The sequence below is a fragment of the Amaranthus tricolor genome, chromosome 8, assembly GCF_026212465.1.
Source record: "Amaranthus tricolor cultivar Red isolate AtriRed21 chromosome 8, ASM2621246v1, whole genome shotgun sequence".
NCBI classification, from domain to species: domain Eukaryota; kingdom Viridiplantae; phylum Streptophyta; class Magnoliopsida; order Caryophyllales; family Amaranthaceae; genus Amaranthus; species Amaranthus tricolor.
Window position 1 is genome coordinate 16,547,822 of NC_080054.1, and position 12,271 is coordinate 16,560,092.

At 34.2% G+C, this 12,271-nt stretch overlaps 1 protein-coding gene across 1 annotated transcript; it reads left to right on the top strand.

The window, feature by feature from the left end:
- The first annotated feature begins 5,050 nt into the window (after positions 1-5,050).
- On the top strand, positions 5,051-11,515 carry LOC130820857 (gamma carbonic anhydrase 1, mitochondrial). The gene is made up of 5 exons (XM_057686397.1): positions 5,051-5,377; positions 8,460-8,603; positions 10,161-10,286; positions 10,354-10,505; positions 10,863-11,515. The coding sequence occupies exons 1-5, from the start codon at positions 5,263-5,265 to the stop codon at positions 11,142-11,144; spliced, it is 819 nt and encodes a 272-aa protein (XP_057542380.1). The 5' UTR covers positions 5,051-5,262; the 3' UTR covers positions 11,145-11,515.
- The last annotated feature ends 756 nt before the right edge of the window (positions 11,516-12,271 follow it).

Sequence of the window (12,271 nt, forward strand, 5' to 3'; positions counted from 1 at the left end):
ACATTCTCTATGTGGTTCTACTTCACCCGGAGCTAGATAATAACTCTGTGTCTCTCGGGTTAGATAGAAGTGTTTTTCATCTATGTGAACAACGTTAGTATATGGCTTAAACTTGAATGCATCATTTTGTTCATCATATTCACATTTAGATAATGCAAAGCTTAACCTGTGTAACTTGTTGTTTTCATTCAAAGTCGGTTTGATTGCGTTTGTGTGCCTTCTTATTACTTTGTTCCTCTTCCACCTACACACCGTTGATTGTGACACTTCCATCTGTTTTGCTACTGAATGTTGAGTACCCTTGAGTTCATATTTGATGGCCTTGAATTTTTCTTCATCGAATTTTATTTTGTTTGCTGCTTCTCTGCCCCCTCTCTTGCTGTTGAGGTTAATAACTGTGGTGTTGTTTGTCATCTGCTTCTTGACATATTCCACAATCGTGTAATTGTTTTCCTACAAACTTCAAACTCAATTGCAAGTGCGTTGATTGTGCCTTGCGCTGGTTTCCCCTTCTTATTTAATGCAGACAGCAGCTTCTGCATTATGCGTTCTCTTGGTTGTGTACTTAAGTTTTTTGTAGGAGCCATTGTTTTAGATGAATGTGTAATAAATGACCATTGTCATTGTCTATTTATGCTTTCTGTTTTGTAATGTAATGATTAATTTTTTGTTCTTGTTGCACATTTCAATTTTGGCGCCATACTTTCTGTTTTCTCAATTTATGCTGTGTGCTTTGAAAATTTGCTTGAATTCATGGCGGCAGTTTCTGATTTGGACATTTTAATTTGGGGTTTCAAATTAATTTGGGTACTGTGATGATTTTTTCCATTTTGAAAATTTGGTTGTTTATAAATTGGAGGCTATTTAAGAAATTATTAATGCATTTTTTGGGTCATTTGGAAAATTTGAAGTCAATGATCGAAAAAAAATTCGCACTCACATGATCAGTAACGACTGCAACTACACCGAAGCTGTTGAAGAATTGAGAAGGCTCTCGGAGATACCGTAACTGATGTATTTAATTTTTAGTACTCTTGAGAAATTTATGTAATTTCCAAAAATTATTGTAAACGTAGGACTTAATTATGTAATTCAGGACTTAATTAAATTATCGATGTAATTTTGGCGCAAAAAAATTTCAAACTTTTGGTGCCAAAAAAATCAGCTTTTAAATTGGGCTAAATTAGTGGGAATCATTAATTCCTTAATCTTTACAATTAAAAACCCATAATACTACTCTCTCTCCTCCCTTAGGGTCCCATTTTGACTTTTCTTAAAATCCGTGAAAAGTCAAATGGGACACTTCTCCTGAATAGGAGGGAGTATGTTTAGTACATTCATAAAATACCAAGTTTTGATCATGATATTGAGCAGATTAATTGTCGCATTGTAACTTCATGATTTTGAACGACGCAATCCTAAGCTCCAAAGTAAAACTTTCAACCTCTTGAGTTCACATATGACTGTAGCCATCAAACAATATTGGGGATGACTTGTTTCTCTGTTTTCCAATATATAAGAGATTGCAGATTTCTAAAGAAATACTAACCAAGCCGTTACAGAATGACAAATAAGAGGACATGGGCCTAATCAGATCATACCAACACTTCTACAAATTGTCACTTGTGCCATTAATTATGCCATGGGAATTCAAAATCTGTGGCGAGTTTTGATCTTGCCACGGAAAAAATAGGTTTCAAGATAATATCACAATCATACTTAAAATTTTTGTCACGTGTAAATATATATTGTGGCAAAGATGCACTTGTACCACAAATTATGCCACGGGTTAAATGTATACCGTGGCAAATAAATACTTGTGCCATGGGTAAATTAATATCGTGGCAAACAAGCACTTGCGCCACAAATCATGCCACGGTAAAATTTTTTTTGGCAAACAAAAACTTGTACCAAAAATTATGTCACAGGCAAAATATTTATCGTGACAAAAAAATTTGTGCCACCAATTATGTCACAGGTAAATATTTATCGTGACAAATAAAGACTTATATGTCACGGGTAAATAGCTATTGTGGGATTGTGTTATAAATTATGACACCTGAATTTGAAATTTATCGCAAGTTTTGATCTTGCCACGAAAATAGTATATTTTAAGAGAAAATTAAAAAAATAAAAAAAGTTTATCAATAATTTAAATTCAAAATCTTCATCCAATTTAATTAGTTCTACATTTATTCAAAAATAAGTAATTATTTTCCTTGTTTTTTAATTTAATATAAGAAAAAACTTCTTTACACAATGATTCAATTCAATATATTTTAATTAAAAACATTTTTAGAAAAAATAAATAAGAAGCTTTTTTCACTTACCAAATACTCAAACTAGACCTTAAACAATGAATTTAGGTAAGATTAACGTATTTTTAACAAAAGAGAGTAAGTTTGTTTCTAACCTATTCCAAGACTTTTTCAATTTTTAATTTAGTGAAAATCAGATCATATCATCCTCTTCAATTCAATAACACATGAAAAACGTTCTTTTCTTTCTCTAACCGTGCTACACTACAAAAAAAAATGGAGCAATTCCGACTGAAAGTTTCCGACTAACTCAAAACAGTCATAAATTTTTGACTAACTTTCCGACTGACAAGAGATTAGTTATAATTTCCGACTAAATTGCTGCTAAATTAATTTTTTGTCGGAATTTTAAATTGGAACAAAAAGGAAAATTTTAATTGAAAATTTTCGACTAATTTTTGACTATATTATAGTCGGAAAAATTCCTACCATTTTTCGCCTAAAATTCAGTCGGTAAAAATTTATGTGATTACTCCATATGAACAAACATTATGGTACACTTGCCTTGTCATTGCCTCCCTAATATTAGTTACAGGATGGTATGGAGTAACTTTTTGGCATTATTTTTAAAAGTTGGATCTTTTTAGCATTATCTAAAGAAAAACCACATATGAATAACAACAACAACATCAATAATAATAATAATAATAATAATAATAATAATAATAATTGAAAGACTCGTTCTCTGTTCTTTCTCTTCTTTCTCTCTCTAAAGTTCTCTCTCTCGGTGCATCCTTGCTCCAGCCATGGCGAGAGGTAGAGGACGACCTCGGAAACAAGCTGTACAGAAACGAGTATCTTCTTCTTCTTCTTCTAAAGGGTCCGTATCATCTTCTGCATCTGCGCCCCAAAAGCTTTTTCAATCTCGGTCTTGCGATATTCCACAAAACCTAAATACCACTATTCTTGTGAATGAGACTTTTGAGTCTTAGGTCTTCCCTTGCTACTCCTCAATCTTACACGCTTTATTCGAGTTGGGTTGCGGCTGTTAATGGCAGACCTTCTTCTTCAGCAGCGAAGACTCAAGACTCGGTGGTTACTGTTCTATTGAATACCCAACAGTCTCCAGTACGCTCATGTATATCCACTCCATCTCCTGCACCTATTAAAATATCTTATGAAGATGTTGTGGATGAAATCCATTTTTGAATTTTTTTTGTTATGTGTTAAGGGCAAACCCTCCCTTACATGTTATAGAGGGTTTTGTCAATCGTATTTGAGATTCAGAATGTATTGATACAATTGGCACAGTGGCTAAAGGGGTCTTCTTAATCAAACTGAAATCACTGGAGGGACTAGCAAAGGCTTGTGAATCTAATGGTATCCTTTTTGATAAGAAACCCTTCATAGTTAGGCCTTGAACTAAAAACATTTCTTATGAGAAGGAATGTATCTCTATTGTCCCTGTTTGGGTTCGTTTTCCTAGGCTGCCTATACACTATTAAGGGAACGATGTCTTACTCTGATTGCAGGTATGCTAGGCAAGGTTATTCGAGTTGATAATGCCACTCTAAAGAAGGATCGTATGCGTTTTGCTCGGGTTCTTGTTGAACTAGACATTAATGGGGATTTTCATGACTTAATTTCCTTCCCAAATGAGGATGATGACCTCCTCTCCATTAAGGTACTTTATGATTGGAAGCCACAATTCTGTAGTAAATGCCAGCAACTTGGACACTTTGAGGATACTTGTAGAACAGGAATAACAACCAAATGGGTTCCAAAAACAGTGACTACCACAGAGACCGAGAGTGAGTTCCAAACAGTGCCAACACAGAAGGCTGCTACTGTTGAATCACCTGTTGTTGTTGTTTTGTTGGACACTTGTAATGGTTTTGAGGTTCTAGCTGAGATCAATCTTGAGACACATTCTGTTTCTGAGCACCTACAATCAATAGCGCTAGGAGTTACATCCCATCCTCCCAATGCGTAATATTTTAGCTTCGAATGTTAGAGAACTAAACATGGTGCGGATATGCAAAGTTTACTTGACTTATCTTTCAGTAATGAGAAAATTAAGGAGGCTATGTGGAGTATCAGTGATACCAAAGCCCTTGGTATTGATGTATCTCCAAACTCGTATGTTCTTAACTTAAGCAGGTGCTTAGAGGTATTATCAATCATTCGCAAGGTGCTTTTGTGTGTGGTAAAAGCATTGCTCATAATATACTTTTATGCCAAGACCTTGTGAAACATCACACCAGGAAGATCTTAGAAAACCCTATGATACATTGAAATGGGATTTTATTCATGATATGGTTGTGGCCTTAAACTTCACCCCCGGTAACACCCCTGAATTTCCGACCCCTTAAAAAACAAAAACTACTGCTGCTACTGCTGCTACTTTGCCGAACACTATTTTTCTTAACATTTTAAGCTTATAAAACTACTTAAAGCTACCTAAACGCTACGCAGAACACAATCAATATGGAAGTCGAACCTTACCAACATATCAAAAATAATACTCCCTTCAGTTTTTAATAGTTACTACACTTCTGTTCTTCACGCTATCCTATATATGATTTTAATTTTTAATATCTCTAATTTCAAACAAGTTAATATTATGAAAATACGCATTACGACAAATCAAATAAAATCTCATTTAACTATATTTTACATTATACATGAAAAAATATATAAATAAGATCAGTTGTTGAACAGTAATTGCTACAAGAACTGTAGCAATTAATAAAATGCAAATGTATAACTCCAAAATACGGCTTGGAACTTGGGAGCCTCACGAACCTAACCAAGACTATTGATCGTATCCGAATCCACACAATTGGAATCGATCTCTTGTCCTTTTCGTCGTGTACAATTTTGTTCATTTCCTCTTCTCAACTTCTCTCTTTTCTCTTCGTATTCCCCATTTCTTCTACTCATAAACCCTAATATTTCCCCCTTTTTGAAACAAAATCATTCCTAGTTATACGCGTAGATCAAAATGGGTACCCTAGGAAGAGCTATTTACACTGTAGGATTTTGGATCAGAGAAACTGGTCAAGCTATCGATCGTCTTGGATGTCGTCTTCAAGGCAATTACTATTTTCAGGAGCAATGTAAGTTTTATATCTTTAACTTCGTCATGTGTAGATCTGCTCTCGTTTTTCTTTTTGATTTGTCATTTTTTGAAGTATTTAAACTATATTGATGAATATAGTTGACTAGGCTGTCAAATTTTACATTGTGAAAGGTTAGAAATTTGAGATGTATGTGTTAGTTTGTTGAATTTTTTGTTTGTACGGCGAAGATCATTATAAATGTATTAGCTATTGCCAATTTTGCTGCTTTTAAATGAATTTTAGTTTTCCCCTTTTTTCGGTAAATGTGTTTGGAACTTTGGTAGTATACGTTTTTAATTGCATTTAAGTTCTTTTATTGATCTCCATTTTACATTTATCTGTTCATGATAGTTAAGGATTATATAAGAAGAGTCAGAAATTTCCTTATGTTTCAAGTTAATGGGTTTTTGGCTATTGGTCTTTGGTTGTTGATTTATTTGCCGATATAGTTGGCTTGTTTAACTAGTGGGAAGCATTGGCTTTTTTTGTTAGTGGGTACAGTTGCCGTATAACACAATTGCTAAGAAGATGTTTGTTCTAAATTAATGTTTGTTGTTTGCACTTCATTAGAGAAAAAGTGGATCAAAAAGCCAAAAACTAATCAAAAGAAGAAACTCGTGTACAAAGTTAATATACACCAAAATAGTGTGCTGGAACCTAAAAATGTTATTGGGGTAGTTGAGTGAAGAGTAAGAAATGTGGTTTAGTGGAGTGAATAGTAAAGGGTGTGAGTTTGTATTGTAGTGTGGAGATTAAGGAGTTGTGTGCTAGGTGTGTGTTAGACTTTATCATGGAGAAGATACTTTGGACCAGTGTAACATAATTCGCTAGCTAACTCACCTTTTGAGTTCGTCATTCGCTTAAAATGGCTAAAAAATAGAAAACTATCCATAATACATTTTTCGATTCGCAATTCTTGATGAAATTAGCGATTCATGTGACATTGCTTTTGACAAGCCTTTGTCTTTGACTTAATAGTCTGCTTTTCAATTGGCTTATAAGCCATTTGCAGAAAACACTTTTCGGCTGAATGATCAACAATCAAAAGTCAACCAACAAGCTTTACAAAAAGCCATTTTTCGATTCCCACCAAAAGTTAAGGTTTGACATTTGTTGCAATGATTAAGTTTTTAGTTGTTGCAATTTGGCCCGTTGGAACTAGAATCTTGTGTCAAATAGCTGACTAGGCACTTTTACACGAAGACATTAATGATGTCGTGTTAAATGAGTGGTCACTGGATAAGGACAAATTTTCCTTTCATATGTCAATAATGTGTTAGCATACCGAGCTTGGAAAGGCCACTTCATATCTTATTAGACAATTTAAAAATTTTTTTCTAATAAATTGATTAATACTAACCGCATCGTATATTCATATAGGTGTAAAAAATTATGTTTTAGGCCGTTGAAGGAATATTGTATAGTTCTAGCTAATATTGGGCGGTACGAGAACCGCATTACCCTTGTTGATTACCATATCACCATTACTACTTTCTTGTTTTCTTTTACACTATATCTAGGGGTGAAGGTGAAGAGTATATAGAAGGAAAGGAAAGGAAAGGAAAGGGAAGGAAAATGGCTATATGATAATTCCTTCTCTTCAATCTCTAATCTCTATTATATCCAAGCACATGTGAATTAGAGTTTTGGACCAATGCTTTAGATTTTGTGCAATGTACGGGTAATCTCGCATTTCATTCTATTTGAAGTGTGACTTCAAGTTTTAGGAGTGTCTTAAGAAGCCCTTCGTAAGGGCAATCACTATTTGTCAAAAGATGTGTCAAATTTGGATTGAACTTTTTTTTTATCTTAGTATCGAGATGATTACGAGAACTTTACTAGCCATGTCTATTATTTAAAGTAGTCTTCTAGTCCGTGCAAAGATGATAATTTTCAAAAATGTTGGCTTGTTGTCGGTGAACTAAGCTACTTTTTATAATATAGTCGTATTGAATGATGGGAAATTATAAATGTTTTCTTGAATGAATATAAAGTTGATGTAAAGGAAGATGAGATCAATGAGTTCTTCTCATATTTGTGGATGAATTATGCAAGGATTGATGATATAAATGTGGTTAGCAACTAGTATAAATGTATACCTTCGCTAGCGTTTTGCATTCCCATGCCCGCCCCACATTCCGAACTGTATTTTGTTCCAATTAACATTGGCTATGATGGTACCTAGTAGTCGGTGGGGATAGCTTGAGGGATGTACTCACGTGTGCAAGCATAAAAATGAAATTTACCCTACATTGATATGGGCATGGAAAAGACGTATTCACTCATTTTTCCATTTATGCATCGGAAATGAGCCAATCTCAAAATAGTTATAAGAAATCCAAAAACATACTTTTGTATTTTGGATTGGTGCATCCCTTTGCGTCTTTGTGTATCTCATGATTTAAATTAAGGTTAGATAATGGGTTAAAGAACTACAATTGTATGAATGTTTCAAGTAGATGAGGTCTATCTTTCAAAGAAACAAAGATATTGACCATGTGATGCATAATTGTTGGTTTATAAACCTGACCTCATTTATGGAATTAAGGCACTGTCATCTATCTAGAATGAAGAGTGATTGCTAGCATGGAATATTCATGTACTGAAAACACAATAACAAAAATGGCAGAGCCTTAATCCCAAAAGATTGGAGTCGGCTACATGAACCAAATAGAAATAGAATTTTTTGAGTGTCAGGTTAATGTTTAAGTTGAAGGTTATATAGAAGCATTTGTTTCAATCATCAAGAAGTAGTGGCAAAATTGGAGGTTCCTGGACTGACTGGTTCTAGTTTGTGCTGTTTACTCGGGACTTAGGTAGAAATTAAAGTTTTTCTAGGTTCTCTTTTTGTTTCACTTGCCTCCTTGATCCTTGCTGCAGCATTTTGTTTTGCATAAGTATGATTTTTCGTGGATATTGATCTAGTAAAGTCCTTGTTACGTGGAGTAACATGAGATTTTTAACTGTTTTTTGACATTTGTTTTCCTATGTATCATCTAATTCCTTTAAATTTGATTTACAATGATTGATATCTTGTCTCACGAATTCGTGTCTCTTAATGTTTTTTTCTTTATCCAAGTATCTCGGCATCGGACCCTTATGAATGTTTTTGACAAAAGGCCCATTGTTGACAAGGAAGCATTTGTGGCACCTAGTGCATCTGTAATTGGCGATGTGCAGATTGGACATGGTTCTTCCATCTGGTATGGATGTGTCTTGAGAGGTAAGTTGTATTAAAACTTTAGCTAACTGTAAAATATTCTCATGATAATCATGTTTGTCAAGTTGGCAAAGGGTATGTTTGTCTTTGGGTGTGTATATGTATATGTTCTGCCAAGCTAATATATAACAATGCTTTGATGTTTCTCTGTTGTGTGTGCATGATTGATGACTGTGCTTGAAGCTTCTAATGCCTGATCTCCGCTCCTCTTTTTTCTTAATAGAATTTCTAATCATTGTGCATTGCAATAAAGTATTTGTGTCTTTCCTTGGCCAAAGCTAGCGACCCATGTGCTCACTCTAACTTATGCTTCCTTTGTGCATATATTAGTGTATTTATGTTCTTATATTAATATGCTTTATGATTGAGGTCGGAGTATCATATGGTGTTTGGAACAACTCTCCTATTTTCTTCTAGGTATACTCTAATATAAGCTACCATTACCTATCTTTAGACTTAGACAATGTGTTTGGATTGAAGATATTGGAAGAAAAGGAAAGAGAGGGATTTGGAGGGATATTATGCCCTTTGTCCGGTTAAAAAGTTGGAGGGGAGCGATTTGGAAGGGATTTGAAATGATTAGTTCCCTTAATTTTGTTAGTCATCCAAACTCTCTAAAAGTGGAAAGATTTGGAAGGAAATTTTTTTCTCTTCCTCTCCCTTCCTTTCCCTCCTAATCAAACAAGGGAAGCTTTTCTTATCATTCCCTCTCCTTCCTTTTCCCTCCTTTCTCCTTTCGTTCTCTTTCTTTCCCTCCTAAATTCTTATCCAAGCATAATAAAAGTTTTATCAGCTCTTTGAATAAGCGACAATAATTTCTAGTTTTTTCGACCTATCAACTAGATATGTATTTCTGGGTAAAAATTATGGATTTGTTGCTTTAGTGTTTGTGTTTCACAATGCCTTCATATTATTTCATTCTCATTTCCATGCTACATTAATTGCAAGAGATATATTGTGACAAGAGGGTGAGTGAATCCTCATGTGTTGTGTATTTAGCTACCTTGACTGTCATCCTTTGATCTACGCCATCCAATTTAATTTAGTTAATTTCTTATGTAAAACTTCCAACAATTATATAAGTTTGATAACATGTTGACAATATGTATTTAAACAAATTTAATAAAATATAATATAAACAATTTTTAACATAGTATGAAAAAGGTGCAATTAGGGTTAATGTATGAATTGTCTCAAATACAGTAAGTTAATTAATTCATTGGAAAGGGGGCTGCGTTCAGGTTAAAACATAATAAATTGTATTGAATTTTACTTGGGGTTTAGGATTTGTTACCTTTTCTGATCATATCTTACAAAACAACATGAATATTGAACAGATAGTAGCTATGTATTGAGTGACGAGTGTCACTTGGAGACAATGGGTAATGTCATGAAGTAAGAATTTGGATCTCGCATTTTGTTTCTCATATGCGTCTACTTTAATCTCTTTTTTGATTTTTAGGTACTCTTGTGCTTTTAACATTTTGTCTGCTGCAGGCTCAGACTCTTTAATTTGTGTTTCTGTAGCTCAGTTTTGGGTTTATACCACTTTTCGTACAGGTGATGTGAACAGAATTAGCATTGGATCTGGGACCAACATTCAAGACAACTCTCTTGTTCATGTGGCAAAATCTAACTTAGCCGGGAAGGTATTGCCGACCATAATTGGAGATAATGTTACTGTAGGTGAGTAACCTATTACACTTTTTAACCATGTAACAAACTTTTATGACCGTTAATGTGTCTTGAACAGGTCATAGTGCTATCTTGCATGGCTGTACTGTTGATGATGAGGCATTTGTGGGCATGGGTGCCACTTTACTCGATGGAGTAGTTGTTGAAAAGCATGCTATGGTTGCTGCCGGTGCCCTTGTTAGACAGAACACTAGAATTCCTTCTGGACAGGTTGAGATTTGCTCCCTTTCTACTACAAGGCCATTATGTGTAGCGTTATCTTTTAGTTGTGACCTGTTACTCGGACTCTTTATTTTCCTACACGTACACGTGTGCGATCCTTCATACACGAACATTGGTATGGCACTTAGACACTTCATTTTAGGCGTCAAACTGAAAATTTAGACGTATCCGACTCTTGGAACGTACCAGTATCCAACATCAGTACCCGAGTCCATGTAACATAGGTTGTCACATACTTTATGTTTGATGATTGGCTAAATAGTCATGTTTCCTCTGTTGGCAAGGAGTAGTTTAAGAAAACAGTTCGCTTTATGTCTCATAACTGTGCAACTTTCCTGAATGCAGGTTTGGGGTGGCAATCCAGCCAAATTTCTTAGGAACCTTACAGAGGAAGAGATGGCTTTCATTTCTGAATCTGCCTCTAATTATTCTAACCTTGCGCGGGTTCATGCTGCTGAGAATGACAAGGGCTTTGATGAGATTGAATTCGAGAAGGTGTTGCGTAAGAAATATGCCAAGAAAGATGAGGAATATGACTCTATGATCGGTATTGTGCGAGAAACACCACCAGAACTCATCCTACCTGATAACATTCTACCTGATAAAAATGCGCAAAAGTCTTCATAGATCAGGCTTTTCAGCAACGCTCGTGGCATTGCTGGGCGTTGTTAGTGTTATTTAGTCAGCTATGCTCAAATATTACCAAGGATGGCTGCCTCACTTCCAATAATTCAAAGTCCAGACAGTTGTTTGCTTATAATTTTAGGTTTGATATCCATTCGGTTTTTGTTGTAAGAGAATTTTGATTCCTTGCGCTATGTAATTCTAATGTTAAGACTATTCTTTTAGGATGTCAGTTCATCTACTTATCTTGCAGGCAATGAAAATAATTGGCGTTTATTGACTTGTAAAACCAGAAATTGTACTGTAAGGAAGTAGAACTAGAAACTTATTTGATTGCCAAATTATACTTCGTACGGAATTACCATTATGAAAAAGGTGACTCATGTTAGGCTCGGTAAAAGTTGACTTGACTTGTTAACTACCCCTTTGTTCTCTAATGAAATTCTCATAAGAAATGTTTACGAAAATTAAGAAAAAATGAAATCTTTTAAATAGTGTATATATTATTTTATTAAATAATAAATTTGATGGAGAAAAAGTTTAAAGATCATAAACATTAAAAAATTATTAAAAGAAAGTTAGTGAAAAGATATAGAGACAATAACTAATAAAAAAATATATATAAAAAGTTAGTGCGAGATATGTAGGGATAATAAGTAATATAAAAATGTTAAAATGAAGTTAGTGAAAAATATGTGAAGACCATAAGTATTATTAAAACATTTAAATAAGGACGAATAAAGTTATTTTTGTACAAAATTTGTGATATAAATAAAATGAGAACTTATGGTCCTCACTTAAATATTTAAATGAGGAACAACAATTGAAGCAACCAAAAATAATAAATAGGAACTTCTTTACGGAACGGAGAGAGTAGATCTGAAATCAATTCGAAATTAGTAGGATAGGGTTGAGAATTTTAACTTAGATTAATGGATCAACCAACTTGATCTGTTTACTAAATGTGATAGACTAAGGTTGAATTTTTAACCCGAAAACTTATAAAACTTATTTTTGATTAAATGAGTCATTTTGGGGTTGGGTCAAGACCAATTTAATACTCCCTCCGTTCCTTTTTGATCTTCCACATTACTATAACGGATAGTTTCAAAAGTTCTTCCACTTTGAAT

Bases quoted from the DNA above. Each gene is read 5' to 3' on its own strand.
- LOC130820857 (XM_057686397.1), top strand. From the start codon at position 5,263: ATGGGTACCCTAGGAAGAGCTATTTACACTGTAGGATTTTGGATCAGA. The intron at 8,604-10,160 runs GTAAGTTGTATT...CTTTTCGTACAG, and splicing joins GTATGGATGTGTCTTGAGAG to GTGATGTGAACAGAATTAGC. The intron at 10,287-10,353 runs GTGAGTAACCTA...TGTCTTGAACAG, and splicing joins TGGAGATAATGTTACTGTAG to GTCATAGTGCTATCTTGCAT.